This window comes from Orcinus orca, chromosome 4 (genome assembly GCF_937001465.1).
Source record: "Orcinus orca chromosome 4, mOrcOrc1.1, whole genome shotgun sequence".
Taxonomy (NCBI): domain Eukaryota; kingdom Metazoa; phylum Chordata; class Mammalia; order Artiodactyla; family Delphinidae; genus Orcinus; species Orcinus orca.
The window spans coordinates 92,444,647-92,464,843 of NC_064562.1; the positions used below are offsets into that span (position 1 = coordinate 92,444,647).

The 20,197-nt window shown below is 42.8% G+C and overlaps 1 protein-coding gene across 2 annotated transcripts in view; it reads left to right on the forward strand.

Moving 5' to 3' along the window:
* RELL1 (RELT like 1) overlaps positions 1-20,197 on the forward strand; it is a 71,348-nt gene that overhangs the window by 42,967 nt on the left and 8,184 nt on the right. The window contains exons 5-7 of one of the 2 annotated variants that reach the window (XM_004266229.3): positions 1,058-1,294; positions 4,548-4,686; positions 16,675-18,989. In XM_004266229.3, coding sequence (XP_004266277.1) covers positions 1,058-1,294; positions 4,548-4,683 — 373 coding nt within the window. In that variant the 3' untranslated portion in view covers positions 4,684-4,686; positions 16,675-18,989. Of the gene's footprint in view, positions 1-1,057; positions 1,295-4,547; positions 4,687-16,674; positions 18,990-20,197 lie in introns of those variants that run through there. The other variant, XM_033421640.2, reaches the window with a different exon arrangement.

Sequence of the window (20,197 nt, forward strand, 5' to 3'; positions counted from 1 at the left end):
GGAGTCAGGCTCTGCTGTTATGTGCTGCCCTGCCCACCCCACCTACACCAGGTCAGAGGACTGATTCCTGGTTGGGCTGGCCCTGTCCTGTCTTATTTCCTCCTTTCCTAGTGGACCAGAGCCTTGACACGTGCCTTTTGAAAGCAGCCAGCATCTGACCTATATATACTTCTGCTTTTTGTGTTTTGGATGGTACGGCTGGGTTTCTTCCAGGTTATCAGAGTGATCTCCCCTGTTTCTGAAGCACTGTAGCATGATGGTTAAGATCATGGTTTCTAGATTTAGTCTTTCTAGATTTGGATCTCAGCTGTCGCTTACTAGCTGTGTGACCTTGGGTAAGTTACTTAACTGCTCTGAGGCTCAGTGTCCTAGTTTCTAAAATGAGGAAACTAATAATACCTACCTCAAGGTTTTGTAAAGATCAGTGGAATTAATATATGTCAAGTGCGTAGACTGCTAAGTGTTAGCTATTTTTGTTATTACTATGATCAACATCTGTCTTGAGCATCACTTTTGATGTCTTGACCTAAAAGCTTTCTTCCTTTGACACAATAGTCAGATTGGATCAAATATTCTATCTTAAGTCATCCGATAATTTGATTGGAATTTAAGTTTTTCTCTCCTCCAGGGCACATATATTCGGGGCATCTCTTAGCTTAGAGATCTAGGAGGAACTTGGGTATGTGTGAGAAATTAGTTTACTTGAAATTAGACTGCATGCAAAGGGAGATCAGCCATTTGGAAAGAGACCTAATACTTGAAAGACAAACAGTGCATCATCATTAGAAGCAGTGGTTTATTTCCGGCCAGTTAATTCCATACTGGAAGTGATAAATCACATTGTTACTGTTTAAAACGAACTGTCATTGTCTAGTCATAAGAGCTGAGTACCTGCTGCCTGAGATCAGTTCACGAAGCCCATTTGTATAATTGGAAGAGGCATTTTTTTTCTTTTGATTTAAACCTGCTTCTTATATTGCAGGGGGAGAGAATGCCTTAGCTGGTATTTCTTTTAATAACCAGTTCGACCTTTTCCTTTTTTTTTTTCCCACCTTAGCCCGGCGACCCCTAGCACTCCTGGGAGCCCGCCTGTGAGCCCCGGGCCCTTGTCGCCAGGTGGCACCCCAGGGAAGCACATCTGCGGCCACCATCTGCACACAGTGGGTGGCGCTGTCGAGCGGGACGTGTGTCATCGATGTAGGCACAAGCGATGGCACTTCATAAAACCCACCAACAAGGCCAAAGAGGGCCGCTCAAGGCGCCAAGGAGAAGTTACTGTCCTCTCTGTGGGCAGGTGAGTCCTGGGGGTGCTTTGGGTTTGTGTAACACAGTTGCTGCGCTGTGTGGATTTGTACACCCGTTAAACGTAGAGTGTGTTCTCCTGAGCCTGGCTCAGGTCCTATCTCTGGGCTTCTTTGATGTTTTCTGGTCTGAGTCCTGTATTTTTCCAACAGCAGAAGAATTCTAAGAGGTGGCTATTGCAAGATCAGGTGTGGCTTGTATTAATTAAGGTAACAAATTAATTACTTGCTGTATTAGGGTTCTACAGAGAAGCAGACTCAATAAGATATATATATACACACAGACACACATGTAAGAGATTTATTAGGGGAATTAACTCACACGATTATGGAGGCCAAGAAGACAGGAGAACTGGTGGTAATTCAGTCCAAGTCCAAAGGCCTGAGAACCAGGGGAGCCGGTGGTATTAGTCCTGGTCCCAGTCTGAAGGCCTAGAAACCAGGAATGCTCATGTCTTATGGCAAAAGAAGAGGGATGTGTCAGCTCAAGTAAAAAGAGCAAATTCAGTCTCCCTTTGCCTTTTAGTTCTGTTCAGGCCCTCAAGGGATTGGATGATGCCCATTCTCATTGGTGAGGGTGATCTTTACTCAATCTACCAATTCAAAGGCTAATCTCTTCTGCAAACATCCTCACAGACACACCCAGAAACAATGTTTTATCAACTCTCTGGGCAGTCCTTAGCCTGGTCAAGTTGACTCATAAAATTAACCATCACACTTGCTCTAATAGATAAAGCCCAAATCTCAACTGTTAGAGAATGTAAATTTGTATTTCACTTGTGGAAATCGCAAGATCAGTGGTGGCTCTTCAAGCAGTCCCCCAGAGCCCTGGGTCCTTTCCATCTTGGGCCTCTGCTGGATTTGCTAGCAGGAGAAAGTACGCAGAGCATTGTTCACAAGAGGTTTTTCAGGAGATGGGCCTGAAGTGGCACATTTCAGTCTTGTTCACATTCCTCTGTCTGGAACTCAATCACTTGGCCACACCTAATGGCCAGGGAGGTAGGTAACGTCGGCCAGGAAGAAGGGAAGAGATGGAGCCTGGTCCACTGCTCTCCAGCCTCTGCCGGGTAAGATCCACGTGGACCCCTGGGACTGCTCGCTTTTCCTTCACCTCCTCCTTTCCCAGTCCTAAAGTTCCATTTACCTGTGACCCATATGTGATGTGGAGATCTTGCAGTTCAAGTGATAAACAATTTGACGATACGGTATGCAGAGCATTTTTGGTTGATTTTGAGCCTCCTGCAGGAACTGCAAGGCTCGTGCTGCACGTGCAAAGGCAGTAGAGAGTAATGGTCGAGAGCATGCCTGCTGGCACTAGACTGGGGAAGCCCTGAGCAAAAGCTGACAGTGTTGCCTACATGATCCTTCTCTCCTTACTGACAAACTCTGGGAAGAGTAGCCTGGACTCACTGAGTCACCCTCATTTGACTCCTGACACCACTACTTACAAACTGTTACTTCTCTCTGTGCCCCAGTTTTCCCCTCTATAAAATGGGGATGACAGTAGCACTCACCTTATCGGGTTGCTGTGAAGACTAAATAAGGTGACTCAGGTATAGGTCTTAGACCAGTTTTTGGTGCTTATTATATACTCAAGAATTGTTGGCTATTATTATTACTGTTATTTGAATTCCATTGAGTTTCATCATATGTTGCACAAGCAACAAGGAGAAGACTCCTTGGCTCTTTGCCACTTATAACAAAACAGTGCAACTCATGACCACACTGTTTTATTCAGAGCAGAGTCATGGGAACTTATGAATGTGGAATGCGGTGAGAACCTGTAACTTGTTTGGACAAAGTGTATTTTGTTTGCTTTAAAAAAAAATCTGCTGAAACTTTCAACTCAGATTCAACATGGCTTTTTTAAACGCCCCCAATCCAACTCTCCGTCTTGGAGATAGAATAAATACTATGACTGCTGAGTGATTACAGGCTGCTTTTCAGCAAGTGTTGCTTAAAGAGAGTCTTAAAGTTTGACCGAATAGGTTTGTGGTGACAACTTTTTTCCTGATCCTCCGTTCACTGCTTCAGAGTCTCCTTCCTCCTTCTGGTGGGTGAGCTCATTTTGGACAAACAAGGAGAATTTATTTTAGATGGTTTTGAGGGAAATGAAGACCAAGACTAGAGAGAAACTGCTGCGAAAGATTTTAGGGTTTTGATGGTGATGGACGAGAAAAGCCGTCCAACTGAGTACATTTCTTTAACTTCTCTCTTAATTCTTAAGGAAAATCTCTTTCTTAAATTCCTTAACCCTTAATGAAAACCGAAATTTGCTTCAAAAACAGAAACAAAAAAACCCAGACAAAACTCATGCAGACACAAAAACTCTGCCACCCGACTGAAGCTGATAAATGTGTGTCTGGGGCCCTGTTTATAGAGGTAGACCCTCTGCTGGGTGAAATTTGAGAAGACAGTTCCCTAGTGAACATCAGATTTGCAAACTGGTCAGGCTTTTATCCAGCCTTCTGTTGTTAAAACAGCTGATGTTTAAGCCCAGGTCCTTGTTAGAAACCACAGCTCTGAGGCTGTTTCATATTTGAGTACCCGTGTTTCTTAGTGCATTTCCCATGCTCTGTAAACTGTGCAGCAGAGTCTGATGTGTTGAGTGAACATCGGCTGGGAGCTTTGGCAGGACGGTTCCTCCTGTTGAATATGGTGGTTTTCTTTTCTTTTCTTTTTTTTTTTTTTGTGGTACGCGGGCCTCTCACTGTTGTGGCCTCGGATGCACAGGCCCAGCGGCCATGGCTCACGGGCCCAGCCGCTCCGCGGCATGTGGGATCTTCCCGGACCCAGGCATGAACCCATGTCCCCTGCATCGGCAGGCGGACTCTCAAGCACTGCGCCACCAGGGAAGCCCTTCTTTTCCTTTTAAAAAAGTTTTTATTGAAGTATAGTTGATTTACAATGTCATGTTAATTTCAGGTGTACAGCACAGTGATTCAGCTATATATATATTAATATAATACGTATATATTAATACATATATATATATTCTTTTTCAGATTCTTTTCCCTTATAGGTTGTTACAAAATATTGAGTATAGTTCCCTGCGCTATATAGTAGGTTCTTGTTGGTTATCTATTTTATATATAGTCATGTGTGTATGTGAATATGGTGATTTTCATTGCTGTCCTAACTTCTGGCTGAGTTTGGGATCCTCCAGGTGGATGATTTTTACTTCATTCATGATTCTTGTTCAGTGGAAAAGCAAAACCCGTCACATCTCCTCTTTCCCCCACTCAGGTTTAGAGTTACGAAAGTGGAACACAAGTCAAATCAGAAGGAGCGGAGAAGTTTAATGTCATTTAGTGGGACCGACAGCGTCAATGGGGAGGTGTCTATGACCCCCCTGAAGAGAGAGCGAAGTGGCACAGAGTAGCAGGTAAGTTGAAGTTGTGGCGACATTGGGGGTGGGTGGTACATGGCAGGGAGAAGGTGCCCAGAGCCTCCCTGGAGTCTGTGGTAATACGGGAGTGACTTGGCAGGGAAATGAGAAGTACTTTCCTGGAGCTGGTAAGGCTGTAGGGGTCGGAACACCATTACTTGTCTGCCCAGAGCTTTTTGTGAAGAGCCCATCAACACAGGTGCCTCCAGGGACCTGGCCCATATGATAATGAGTGGGGAGGATTACTTAGGGGGTAATGTGGAGTGGTGGGGACTGGAGCAAACTAGAAATCACATAACCCATCTGTTAGGGTTTGCATTACCACAAGGCAGGAAGCACTTAGTGTGGCTAGATCTTAGGCAAAAAAGTGGAAATCTAGACTTTTTTTTTTTTTTTAGCGGTACGCGGGCCTCTCACTGTTGTGGCCTCTCTCGTTGCGAAGCACAGGCTCCGCACGCGCAGGCTCAGCGGCCATGGCTCACGGGCCAAGCCGCTCCACGGCATGTGGGATCTTCCCGGACCGGGGCACGAACCCGTGTCCCCTGCATCGTCAGGCGGACTCTTAACCATTGCGCCACCAGGGAAGCCCCTACAGGTGAAATCAACAGGTTTTTAAATGTTGGCGGCCTGTTAAAAATCCTTTAAACGACCACGCAGGCCAAATGAAATATAATCTTGTCGCCATTTCTAGGTAAACTGTGATTTGAAAAAGGCTTGAGCAAGCAAAGCAATGCTTTTTTCCTTTGAGTTGGAAACCAGTTTTGTCTGATGTGTCACAGTTCTAAAATACCCCCAGTAGAAGTATTACTCCTTCCACCAAATATTTTGAAGCAATTCAAAAGCAAACGTGAATACTTATTGGCTTGGCAGTTTTAACTTTGGGAGATATTACTTAAAAAAAAAAAGCCTGTGATAATTTGATATTGGCTTAGCCTTTATCTTCTTTGCTTTCTGTTCTGGCTTGAGTCCCATTCATCCCTTTCATGTTACTTATTATATGTAAAAGGATGAGTGTGAGGACTCAGGAGTGACCAGCTCCAAAGTCTCCAATGGAACGGTCAGAGCCTGAATGTTAAGGCAGAAGAGGTTCCACTTCCAAAGGGAGGGGGAGGCGGGGTAAGGGGGAGAGGAATAGCCAGGTCCTAGAAGGTACAGGGAAACAGCAAGGTTGAACCTGAGCCTTGGAGTCAGGCTGCCTGGTTCAGGTTCCCGTTCCCCACTCACTAGCCCTGGGACCTGGACAAGGTGCTTGGGCTTTTTTATGCCTCACTTTCCTCACTGAGAAATAAAAATGATGCTGCTTGCCTTGAGGGATGGCAATGCGATATCAGGGAAATAACATGGGAAGCCCAGGGCCTGGCAGATAGGAAATGCCCAGTCAGTGCTACTGATTATTTTAAGTGGCCAGTTTGGCGGAGAAGGGGCTTTTGAGTGAAGCTCCTGATAACCTGCCCGGGCTCAGAGGGGTTGAGGATGATCCAGAAGTCATCTGGGGGCTTCCCTGGTGGCGCAGTGGTTGAGAGTCCGCCTGCCGATGCAGGGGACACGGGTTCGTGCCCCGGTCTGGGAAGATCCCACATGCCGCGGAGCGGCTGGGCCCGTGAGCCACGGCCGCTGAGCCTGCGCGTCCAGAGCCTGTTGCTCCGCAACGGGAGAGGCCACAACAGTGAGAGGCCCGCGTACCGCAAAAACAAAAAAACAAAACAAAAAAAACAAAACAGAAGTCATCTGGAAGAGTTGTGCTCCTGAATTCTGTAAGACGCAGGGGCTCTGATAGCTTTCCAGCACTGGTTCTTGCCATTTCGCCCTTGGGAAGATCTGGCCGCTTCCCCTGAGTTGAGGAACCCAACAGAGGCTTTCTTTAAAGAAGAGACATGGAGCAGAAAAGTCTGTCTTTGGCTTCTCAGCCAGTTACTGGTGCCTTGGGAAGGGAACCAAGAGGAATTTAGGAAAACGAAGAGGATGATGAAGATCATAAAAGCAGCTAATGTCAATTCAGTATTCTAGTCTTCTGGGTGTTGTACTGAGATGTATCTCGCATGTCACCAATATAAACATCTCCTAATGGGATGGATACTATTACCCCAGCTTTACAGATGAGGAAACCAGTGCACGGAAAGGGTAAATTACATGTTATGGATCACATGACTGGAAAGAGGAGCTGATTTGAACTGAGGTCTGTGACTGTAAGACCAGCTGCACTCTTCTGCCGTCCTGGGGTGCTCATGAAGGGGCAGCCCTAGATCCATGAATGAGGAACATCTCCACCAATGATCTGGAACCTGGTGGTGTAATATGGTAGCCACTAGTCACCTGTGGCTACTTAAATTTAAATTAATTAAAATTAAAAGTTTCATTCTGCAATTGCACTAGTCACATTTCAAGTGTTCAGTAGCCATAGATGACTAGGGTCTGCCAGATACAGACATTTTCCATCATTGCAGAAAGTGTTACCCACAGAGTAGATGGTACCTTAGATGTTAGAATTGGAATCCTGAGTGACTTTGGTAAATTAGAGAAACATTCTGATTGAAGTCACGAGGATTTGGCTTCTGGGACGAGACGTATGTGGCTATTCAAGTCTAAGGTGAGGAAGGCCGGCCAGTTTAGCTGCAAAGAAAGAGAAAGCATGAGTTGTAATGACAGTTCTGCATATGAGTCATCAACCTGGCAGTGTGCTGAGAGACAGAGCAGAGGTGGGTAAGAAGACACTGCTTGCCCTCGGGCAGGAAGCGCAAGGTGATCCTGGGTTAGGCTCAGCCAGATTCCAGCCTTGCTAAAGTGCCGTGCCCGGAGGGAGGCACTCAAGGTCTGGGAAGGTTAAAAGAATTAGGGTTGCTCAGGTAGTTTTCTTGGTCCAAATTCTGTCCGTATCTGGATTTGATCCAGTCATCTGAAAATCCTGACCACATCTAACTGGTTTACAACTTGATACTCTCTGCAAAGCACGCAATCATCTTACCGGGATTTTGTGAAAGAGCATTGGATTTGATTAGGAGACCTGGGCTCTCATCATAGCTTCGCCGCTTGGAAATTGTCCTTAACTGCCCTTACTCCAGGTTTCCTTGAATGTGAAATAGGATATTAAATCCATCGATTGAAGGCGAGTGCCAGGAGAGCATCTGGCATGTCATTGGCTCTCAGTGGTGCTGTGCCGTCCAAAGGTGCAACGAGCACGAGTGACCTCAGAAAGGGGATGTGTTTTCCGAGCCTTCAACATAATTGTAATCAATTTTGGAATTAAAAAAATAATTTTTATTATGGAAAATTTCAAACAGACTCAAAAGTAGAGAGAATAATGTCACAAATGCCGATGGACTAATTTAATTATAAGACGTACTGCGTATTGAGTATCTACTATGTACCGGGCATGCTTTAGAAGGCATATTCCATGTATTAACTGATTTAATCCTCACAACAGCAATAAGTAGGTGCCAGTTTAAGCAGAGAGAGTTGAGGCAACTTGTTTAGAGTTACCAGCAAGAATGTGGTAGAGTTTAGAGCCCAACCCAGGCAGTCTGGCTCCCGGAGTCCCAGACTTCACCACTCAGCCAGGTCCAAGGAAAAACAGGTCCTGTGGTTAGAGCCCGCTGAGGTTGGGACCTGCTGAGTGATGATGTCTGATGAGCCCAACCGAGAATGGACTCTGCGAAAGGAGGGAAAGGACTATTCACTGACACTCAAAACTATGTATGTACTTACGAAAATTTTTCTTGCTTGGTTTCTTAATATTTCTCATCCTCCGAAAGAGTATGTTTGGGCGATTTAATGTGACTTGATTTTCCAACAAGAGAGATCCTGAAGTTTTTCCTTCTAGGCCCAGAAGATCTCTGGTTCTGAGCTGAATAGGAAGATCTGCACTGGGATGTAACTAATACAATAAGACAGGAGTGTTATATACCTTTTGGACTGTCTAATACAGGTTTTAGAGTTGTGTTTTTTTCCTGAAAAATATTTTTGTTTAAATTTGAATTTTTGGCCAAGCTATTTTACTGGAATGCCTTGTTTTAATATAGAACTGATTCAAATATTCAAATGCAAATGAATATCTACTCATTGGTTAGGTTTCCTTCTTTAAAAAAAGAAAATTCAGTGGCTGATACCACCAACTAGACTTAGGATTTCTCTCTCTTTCTCCTTCTCTTTTTAAAAAACAAAATCTGCTGTTTGGCATTTCTTCCCCCCTTTATTATTTCCCCCCTGTTTCCTTTGCCTGAGTTCTTTTTTGTAGCTAGATCTGACTTGCACTCTGCCTGATTTATTTTGGCAATGCAGTTAAAATGGTTTCTTTTTTCCACAGAAAATGTGTTTTGATTTCTTCTTAGAAGAATAAGCTTTTGTTCTTCAAAGTTAAATAAATCAAATTGCTTTCAGCCTCCAAATGCCACTGCCTTGTCTTCATTATCATTGGGCTTTTGCTTTTTAAAAATGATGCCATCGTAAGCATTCTCTCGCACATGTTTCTGAAGTATCTACCCCCCTTTTCAGTTTATGGTAGTATCTTATTGAAAACGTTGATTTGGTAAGTTTACAGAAAATATTTTTTTATCAAAACAGAAATTCATCATATTAGATATCTCTGTTTTAAATCGTTTTATTATTGAAGCTATTCTATTAATTCTTATTTCGGTCATTTAGTTTAGTGATTAAGAGCTGAGTTTTAAACTGCTTAGGTTTAATTTTAACTGTGCCACTAACTACCAGTTGTTTTCAGCAAGTTACTTAACCTCTCCAAGCCTCAGGTTCTTCATCTTTCAAGTGGTGTAGGGTGTAGTGGTGGATGTAAATGACATAATACATGTGTACAGTTCTTAAATCAGGCTTTGGCACAGAGTTAGTATTCACTAACTCACTATTCACTATTATCAATAATTTCCATCCCATTCTCAGGGGTCCTAGTTAGTTATTAGCCCATTCCTCAAGCATCACTTTTAGATACTGTAACTCACTTTTTACTTCTTAAGAACATTAGAGCTTTGGAGTCTGATGACATCTCAGAAATAGATATTTGGCAAGTCCCTTAGGAATTTGGGCCATTTTCTTGTGTGTGTTAAGAGGGCCTTAGAAATAACATGCCCCTCTTACTGGAAGTGGAATCAGAATTAGTAACAAGGCGATTGAAAAGTGTTGCAACTTAAGTTCTTTTTATTATACAGATCAGAGGAGGGGTTATATTAAGAGCTAGTGTGGACTGAATTTTCTTCACCTCACCGTGCTACTGCTGGGCTGGGGCTTTGCTCTGGGATAAAAGTCTCCTTTTTGCCAAGACTCATGGATCACCCTCCCTCCTCAGGACCACTGCCGGGCACAAGGTCAGCTCTCCAGATCTTCGGGGCCTTTTCATTTCCTCCTCTAACAGTGAGGAAAGGCAAGCTTTTCTCCTTTTTGCTTTTGAACTCTGGTGACAGGCAGTGCAGTGATGGTCCGGTGGGGGCCTCCCCTGATGATGTGCTGCTTTATTCGCAGTCCTCTGCATGGCTCATTCTTTTGTTAACTCTCCATGGAAGGAGAGGATGGTGAGAAACTTGAGGTATCACGAGTTAATTTTTCTCCATAGCTTATATTTTTTTCAGGGCAAAACACACATATATATATATATTTTAAGAAAAAGGATCACAAATTTGATGGAAGCCCCTTAATGGGATTCATTGGCCTTTATAAACAGAAGCTGCACCTCAAATAGGCATGGATGGGACCACCTGGCTTGATTTAGAAATGGCTGAATACATTTCTAAAGAGTAAAAGCAGTACTTTGATACTTGTGTTGTTCTTACATGGAAAACCAGTCCCACTGAGTCCATCTTAAATATGGAAGTGGAGGGAAGTTAATGACTGTCCTTGACCATTCACTGTCTGTGCAAAGCGTAGGCAGTAGAACCAGGCAGATGAGAAGAGCTGAGTGGGGGACAGAAATTTCAATGCAACCTGATGGATCATGGGTGATCATCTCATCTCATCTCTCCAGTTTACAGTGGAAGAGCCAGGCTCAGAAGGATGAAGTTTTCCCAGATCCCTGGGCTGGGGAGGGAGAGGGCTTAGGTGGGAAGAAATCCATACTTTGGGGCCGATATGCTCAGTGGCTTTGAAGTTCAAGGGAACTTTGCTTCAACGAAGAAAAAAATCTGCATTCAGTTTAGCCCAGTAACTCACAGCAGTGATCATTTCAACATTATCAACCTTCCCAGGCTTGGTCTCCTATGGGGACCATCTGATGTCTTTTGGCTGTTAGAGCTGCGCCTGGATCAGTCCAGGTTTGTGAGCTATTCTGTTTTCTAACAAGTCGACTAAGATTATAGACTTCGAGATCTCAGAGGAGCTGTGATGGCTAGTTCAGGTCAACTCAAGTACAATTAACGTCTTTTAAAAGTATTTGCTGAGCCCCTACTTTGTGCCAGACCTTAGGGATGCAGCAGTGTGGAAAAGGGACAGACAAGGGCCATGCTTTCATGGAGCTTCTGTTCTAGTTTTTGTAGTGATTTTTCTCCCCATGCCCCCTTGGTCCCCTAGTTTTAGAGTAAGGAGGCCCTAGGACATTATGTACGTTGTTCAAGGTCATGCGGATGGTTTATTCCAGAGCCTGGACTTGGGCTTCCTGATAGTTCAGTCCCTTCACTGTCTCTGAGGTCCTGGATATTGCAAGGGTTTGAAATTGAATCATTTTTAAAATGGAAAAATAAGGCATGAACACGATACAATATTTAAGCACCATAAAAGGCTGCAGGATGAAAAAAAAATGTCTTCACCCTGTCTACGCCCCTTCTACCCACCACACACGTGTCATCTCTCAGTCCCCTTCCCAACAGGGGACCACGGTTGTCCGTGTCCTCTATATCCTTTCAGGATTATTCTATGCATATACTTACTTAAACAACATATATACGTGTCTACAGCCCCCTCCTTTGCCCTTCCATGAATGAGAGCTTAGATACTTGTCTGCACCTTGCTTTTTATTGAAATTGATGACTGATAAGGTCTGTGGACTATTTTTTATGCTCCCACATTGATTGAGCCATGAGGAGTGAAAATGCTGGACACGTTTAAAATGCTGTGTGTCCTGTTTGTTCTTTGTTGTTGGGAATAGCCCCGAAACATTTACAGACATAATCTGAGAGTTTTGGGTGGACCTAAAAACATATTTTGCTGTCATCAACACTGATGTTCTGAGTTATTCTTCCACAGCCTTGTTCTGTGTACAGAAGAGACTGAAACATATTTGTGAGTATTCCCAGAATTTAGCTAACATGAGGGCCCAGAGGGTTTTGTTTTGTTTTGTTTTGAGTTGCCACCAAAGCTGTCTCCTCTCCTCAGTTATCTCCCTCGGCAGGGTCTGCTCCAGGGCACCTCCCTAGTGCTGACCAGAAGGTGACCCCTCAGGGAGCTTATCTGTCCTCCCCGGTGGCCCTGCCAGCCCTCTGACAAGGCTTAGGAAAGAGGGCTGCAACATCTGCCTTTTTGCCACAGAAGACTGCAGCACTGGAGGCTCACGGAGACTTCGGAGGACGAAAAGGCAGACCTAAGGGGCTCGAGGGAGGCAGAAAGCGAAATGCCTTTGGCGACATTTTGGCCCAGAACGAGATAGAAGAGGGAATTAACAGTTATAATCAGGATTTTTCTTTTTCTTCATTTGTAACTCGAGACTTTGAATCTACTAACATTAAATAGCTAAGGAAATAGTAGTCCCTGTTTTCTGTAAGCTGTCTATTTTCTGCAAGGATGTACGATGCTATAGTAAGTAGCTCCACAGTATAGCTTCTGGAACCAGACTCCTTGTGCCCAAGTCCTGGCCGGGCACTTTTTAGCTGTGTAATCTTGGGCAAGTTCCTTAGTCTCTGATGCCTCAACTTCTCCATCTGTAAAGTGGGTTTAAAATACCACCTACCTCATAGGGATGTTGTTCTTTGGTGCTTAGCAAGTGCTAAATAGCCAAATACTTGATGTTATTATTATAATATTATGTCAGGTGAGACCTATTTAAACACTTAGCAAATAAAAGTGTGACAAATTAATGGTTTTTGATGTTTCTTAATTTTCCTGAGGCTCAGAGAAGCAGGTTAGACATAACCTATAAGATGCTGTAGTTTTGTTTGACACTAGGGTAGAGGCTTACTAAATGCAGGTAACTGGACTTGCTCACAAGGCAGTCAGGAGGCAACGTTTAACTTGTTTTGTTTTCCTTATTAGAAAGAGGTGGGACCATTCAGAGTCTTAAATTATTCTACCTGTAGCTAGCGTAGACGTTGAATCAGAGGTTTATTGAGACTAAGAGGGAACTGCCGAATTGCATTTAAATCCTTCCCAGGAGAACCCTTGTGTTTCCAGATACAGAATAACTTTTGATGTCAATTACATTTTACTTGGAATCAAGTGCTCTGATTCTCACCATCCCAAGGGTTGGTAAATCACAAACGTTCAGCTACTGTCACTTGGGAAGCCCATCATTGCTAAATATATGAACACATTTAAATTGTTGTGAAGCTATAACTCAGGAAAGAGCAACCTTCAGACTTCCCAGTAAGATCTAAATCTCATGTGAGAAAATTCAAAACTACAAGGAGCGCACACTTTCCCATCGGCGTTATTCAGGAAAGAGCAGAGGACAGCCGCAGACCTCATGGCTCGGTGGATATCTCCGCGTGACTGGTGTGGCGGCGACTGTGGCTTCCAGGTGATCTGCCTGGGCTGGAATCACTGCTTTCTTATTATTAATGGTGTGGCCTTGGGCAAGCTATTGAACCTGCAAGCCTCAGTGTCTACTTAGGAAAATGAGAATCGTCATTGACTCATGGAGTCCTTGAAAAGATTGAGTTACTGAATCTGGCGCGCTTAGCACTGCAGTGCCTGGTGCATAGAAAGCACTCCGTAAATGTCAGCCACTATTGTTATTAATCAGATAGCCTTCCTTCCTTAATCCCCTGTCCTTTGAGGTCTTAGTGTTCACTGTCCGTTAATCTGTTTAGGCTTCTAGTTTCTTAAGACATGGTTCTCATTTTTAAAGGAACCAGATCCTTTTTTCTAGAGAATCCTTTTTTAACAAGGCACATATGCGGCCTAATCAAAGCTCTGTTGTGGCTCCTGTGGAAACTTAACACCATAATGGAATTCTAGCTTTATCTAATTAGCAATAAAGTCTAGAGAAAAAGCAATAAAAAGCAATTAAAAAAAAGCAATAAAAAGCAATAAAGTCTAGAGAAAAAGATGACCTTTTCTTTCCAGATAAATTTTTTCTGAGGTTCTTAATTTCTCTCCATCAGTCTTGTTATATGATGGACGTGGTCACACTTGGGATTTCTGAATCGTCTTTTCAATGTAAAGAAGTTTTGCTTCATTTCTCCCAGCTTGAGCACTCACTTGTGTAAGACAGTAATCACCAAATTTCCCCACCCTATCCCACTCAGAAAAGATAGATCAGTCTTGTTAAATATGATGGGGTCCCCTGGCGATGTGACCTGAGAACAACAGGTGGGTGGAGTGTTTTCTCTCCCTCTGGTTCGCGCTGCTAGCCTTCCCTAGCATTCATGCCAGCCTGCTCCTAGTTTCTGACTGCTGTGTAGAGGAGGCACCTTTTAATATTAATGTGTTGTGGTAAAGAAATACTATTTTAAAGTATGTGTTTGTTTATCAATACGGTCATATTCACAGCTGTAGAATGAAATGAGAAGAAATTTAACATTGTCAAAGGCACCATGACACAGTCCCAGAAATAAGGCTGCAGTTGGAAATTTACAAGCTGTGCAAAATGTGGTATCTTCTTTCCTCTAGATTATCACTCAGATAAGACAGGTATTTATCTGGAAATTGAGAGCTGCTGTGCTGGTCAAAGCTTCCCTTTTGTTAAGTGTGTGTGAAGACAGAGAGCCCAGAACTGTGAATCAGTGCTGGGTAGTTTTCAATAGAGCCTGAAAAGGTTAACTTTCCTTTTTTCTGCCTTGTTTCTGGTATTAGTAGTGAAGACTTTTAGGCAGCATTTTGTATTTCTCACATTCTCTTTCAAAGATATTGTGTGCAGTGCAGTTTTAACCAGCTGCAGAAGGCTATTGTGGAAGAGAGCCGCTGTGCTGGGATGCTGTTAATGGTCACGATGGCTAACTTTTAGGAGGGTGCTGACTGCTTGGCCCTGTATTAAGCATTGTACATATATCATCTTATGTAAAACCCCCAACAGCCCTACGTGGGATGCTGCAGAGAGGCCAAGGTTCAACAGCTAGTCACAGGGGTCTGCGTCTGGGGACAGGCCACTGGCTCCAGACCCCTCCTTCGTAGCCAGCCTTGGTCTTACATGCCCACTCCTTAAAGTTGGTCAAACCTGTGCAAAGAACTCTAAATGGGAAGTTCTACTATGTTGGAATGAACACTCTTACTGTGATGAAACATTTCATTCTGACATCCCTTGCTCTTGACCTTCTTGTTTTCCTTGATGCAAAACAGTCCAGGTCTAAGGGAGCCGCTGATAAAAAGAGGAGACATAAAAGTAGTTGAACACCTTTTTTCTAGATAATGGCCTAGTTTGAAGTTTTACTGGGAAAATTCTCTCCTATCTTTTAGCTTTTTTTTTTTTTTTTCCTCTTAGGACAATTTTTCTATTTTTCCATCTCTGGCTTTTCTACTTTTTTCCGTGCTAGTGTCTTCCACATGAATCGACTCTCAAATGACAGTATTCCCGGATTTGACTTTGTTCAGTTTTATTGTACAAATCTGTAGTTTAGCCATGCTCGGTTGTAGCAATGCAGAGCAGGGAATTACTTATTCATTTATAATTAAGAACTTGGTTCTTGCTGTCTTAGAGGACAATGCTTTATTTCCTTTTCAGCTAAGGGGGTAAGGGTCCTTTCCCCAACCCATTTAGTTTGGGAGATCCCTCTCTGTCTCTCTCTCCTTCACGTATACACACACACACACACACACACACACACACACACACACACACTATGATTATTATAAATGACATAGTGACAGAAAAGGATAATATGGATAATATTAGGCTACATGTAAAGGATGAGCTATAAACTAAGTACAAAGTAATACTTCAGTGAAGACAACCTATTGACTTTTTGCTATTTCTTCATATTTCTGTAAGCTGGTTTCATCTCTGTTTTTGTTTAGCATTTATAGGAAACACAATTTGGGGAGACAAGAGAATGTTTTGTTCCTTAACCTGGTGTAGGTTTGCCTGCATTTTATGTTTCAATATACACAGTCAAGTGTAGAATTTTAATCCTATCCTGGGTCTTCAAAACAGGAAAGTAAAGGGGTACATAACGGTCACGTAGATGAGACCACTGTAAAAAAACAAAAAACAAACATAAAACTTGGAAAAATAAAAAATTATTTTGCAGGTTTATAGGGGGCTTCATTTGTAATGTAAACACAGATGTTGACATGGGCCACTTGTTAGAAGAACTTAAAAATATAATACAGAGCCTTAGAAGGTACAATGAAGACTGAGCATTTTATCATTGTGCTCTTACTTGCCCAGTGAAGTCCCAGCCAAGCTGCACCCTGTGCTCAATGGAGATGCAGTTAACTCAATTTGGTGCGGCCTGGGAAAGTCACATTACCTGACATGTACAGGCTCTCTTGTGACTGACCACGTTCACCCTGTTGCTCATTACTTGACAGAATGTAGCTGAAGAGTTAAGGAACAGGTTCCTGAGAACAAGTGCTAAAGGACTCACGGGAGAATGCCCACCAGTCACCCCAGAAACTTGTATTAAACCAGACTGATGCCGTCAGTCTACTGTGGTTCTCAAGTTCTGTTCTTTCTTGGTTTATAAAACCTCAATAAAGAGGTCCTTTGGAAATTTTCGTGCTTAAATTTCCTTAGACTGATTTCAAAGAAGAAATGTGTAGTGGGGGAAGGAATGCAGTGGGATGGGGTGGGACGGGGTGAGGATGGATTACAATTCCTCTGTGTTCTTAAATATTTAGGCCAGATTAACATGTGATATGACGCTTGCCAAGCTTTACCTTTTTTATTTTCTCTTGCAGGAGTGACTTTATTTGAAGAGTTCTAAGAGACTGAAAACTTATGACATATAAAGTTGCCTAGGGAATTATTTTTTTATCTTTTATACAATTTCTATGGTGGAGTCTGCAGACATGTGGATGAAAGCTAAAAGGGAATACTGTTGCTATGCTGGATACAGAATTCAGTTTGCTTTGAAACAAGTTTTGGTTTAAAAATGTCTGATGAAAAATTTATTATATTTCCAGGGAGGAAAAGAGCTCATGTTTTTGTCTTCCCAACCACCACCCCTCCCAATCCCCCATCTGTGGCCTTGGTGTCCACACTGCAATTTTTCCAGTATGATAACTATGTACAGTGGAACTATATGTGTATAGTCTGAGCTAATGCTCAGGGTGTGTGTGTCTGTGAACTATATGTGTGTAGTCTGAGCTAATGCTCAGGGTGTGTGTGTCTGTGTGTGCGTGTGTGTGTATGTACACACATGTCTGTGTGCCTGTGCTTCTGTTCCCCCAACCCTTAGATCTCATTTTGCTACTGGTTGTAAGACGATCCCCTTACAGTTTAACTGTTACAAAAGATAAAAGATGAATCTTTGGTGGTGAAGCCTCCTTGAAGATATAGTCTAACCCTGGGCAGTTGACCCCCCAAGAGATCATGGAGTCAGAGGGAACCAGATGCTAGACTTTGGATTCAGAGACGAGAAATCAGCACTGACCTGCTACCAGCATGCCACTCCTAGGTCACTTATAAAATATTGAGAGTTTTGGTTGTTTTTTTGTTTGTTTGTTTTAACTCAAGCTAAGCAAATCTTATTTAGCCATTGAATAAAGGGGGAAATGGTTTAAAGTCACTAAAAAAAAAGTCTTGTTTTGACAACTCAAGGCTAAAACAAAACAAGACAATCTCCACTTCTGGTGCAAGATGGACCCACACCTTCCTCTGGTATGTTTTCCTTGGTGTTCTTCCTGTTCTCCATCTTGTAGCTAGTGTCTGTTATTTAAAGGATTCTTGAGGGTTACTTTACCCTGTAGGTGTGGAATACCCCACTTAAAAAAAAAAAAAAAAAAGCTTTACAGTTTACAAAACACCTCAAAGAACCCAGAGGTGAAGGTAGTAGTACATTTATGGGAGGTCTGGGCCAAGAGGTTGGGGAGTCCAGGTACAGGGAAATCTTCAAGACCTGCCTCCATGTTGGTATGGTGCCTTGGCACTTCCTTTATTTCAAAAAGAAAGCACAATTCTCATTTGACTCCCAAAAGATGATTCCCATGAAAATGTACTTTTTTTTTTTGCGGTACGCAGGCCTCTCACTATTGTGGCCTCTCCCGTTGTGGAGCACAGGCTCCGGACGTGCAGGCTCAGCGGCCATGGCTCACGGGCCCAGCCGCTCCGCGGCACGTGGGATCTTCCCGGACCGGGGCACGAACCCGTGTCCCCTGCATCGGGCAGGCAGACTCTCAACCACTGCGCCACCAGGGAAGCCCGAAAATGTACTTTAAAGTATCCATTCTTTTTCCGGCACCAGACTAAAAATTTCTAACCTTTTAAATGAATGGTAGGTTCAATTTCATGTGAATTTTTGCTGACAACTAATTAAAAGCTGTACATGTGTACGTGCATACACGCAGTAGACCCGAGGAAGGCAATATGGAAATAAATTTCCCGGTGGTCCAGAAAGTAGCAATATAGGAATTTTGGGGGTGTGTATTAGTGTAAATAATATGCGTGCAGTCTAGACCAATAGTTTTAGTTTTATAAAGAGGAATCATTTTTTGTCTTAAAAATATTATGCCCCCGGAATGGTGAGGGATAAAGTGTAAGATATTCTTCAGCTTTAATTATTTTATAATTTTATTCAGGTCAGATCGCTTTTTTTTTTAATAGCAATACAACAGGCAAGAGGATACTCAAAATATTTAAATTGTATTTATACCAAGAGTACGTTTTAACTATTTTCTAATACTTGAGCAGTTGTTGTCTGACTGGCTTCCAAATATGCCAAAAGTTAAGCATTCAGTAGTTTCAACATGTATGCTTTTTACTGGTTTATATTACCTAATGAGAATCTTTAAGTGTTCCCAAAGCAACAGATGTTTACAGGCCTTTTGTGTTTTTCCTCCTTTAGAAGGCTTGGAGACCCACAACAAAGTTACTGTATAAAACACTAATGAGGGACTAACTTCTGATGTCATACATGAGTTGGCTACCACCTCAATGTAAAAATTTGTAAAGGAAATTTTTCACCGAGTGTCAAATGTATTTTTAACTGTCTGGTTTGTACTTCTATGACTTTTGTACTACCAAAGCAGAGTTAAAAATAAAAACGTTAAACACAGTGAGTTGTTTTTGAATGATCCAATTGTTGGTGCCTTGGGTACTGAAAGTACAATTGTGGTTGGTATAATTTATCGAGCTTAATATCACAGTGCCTGATTTCTTAACGTCTGAATTGTCAAGTGATCATTTGGCTGACTTTCCCCATTGGATTCCTCCTTTCCCCATAGTAATGCCATCCTCACCCCCGATTAGTATTTTTAAAATTTGGAGATAATTTTGGATGTAAGGAACAGTTGCAAAAGCAGTACAAAGAGTTCTTGTATACTCTTCACCCCACATTCCCTTATGGTATCATCTTACATAACCGCAGAACAATGATCAAAACTAAGAAATTAGGGCTTCCCTGGTGGCGAAGTGGTTAAGAATCTGCCTGCCAATGCAGGGGATTCGAACCAGGGTTCAAGTCCTGGTCCAGGAAAATCCCACATGCTGTGGAGCAACTAAGCCTGTGCACCACAACGACTGAGCCTGCGCGCCACAACTACTGAAGCCTGTGCACCTAGAGCCCATGCTCCGCAACGAAAGAAGCCACTGCTCACCGCAACTAGAGATAGCCTGCATGCAGCAACAAAGACACAACACAACCAAAAATGAAAATAAATAAAATAAATAAATTTATTAAAAAACAACTAAGAAATTAACATCAGCATAATACTACGAATTAAGTCACAGCATTATTCCAGTCTCACCAATTATCCCACTACCATCCTTGTTCTGTTCCAGATTTCCCACTGCATTTAGCTTCGGCCTCCTAAATCTCCTGTGACCTGTGATTTTCCCTCCGTCTTTTCTTATTTTTCATGATCTTGACGTGTTATAGCATGTACTGGTCAGTCATGTTGTAGAGTGCCCTTCAATCTCAGTGTGCCAGCTGTTTCTCCTGACTAGACTGAGGGTTTGCATTATGCAAAGGACGCCCTTCCCATTGCTCCGTATCGGGGGCTGGTGGGGGAGGCCATGATGTCGGTGTGTATTGCTAGCGATGTCAACCTCCACCATTTAGTCAAGGTGGTGGCCACCAGCTTTCATTTTGGTAAAGTCACTATTTTTCCCTTTGTAATTAATAAGTATTTGAGGGGAGATATTTTGAGATTAGGCACATACCCTATTTCTGCTTCACCCTTTAATTTTACCACCTGTATTATTTTCTTTGGGCTCCTGTAAAAAACAAACTGGGTGGCCTAAGACGATAGAAATTTATTCTTT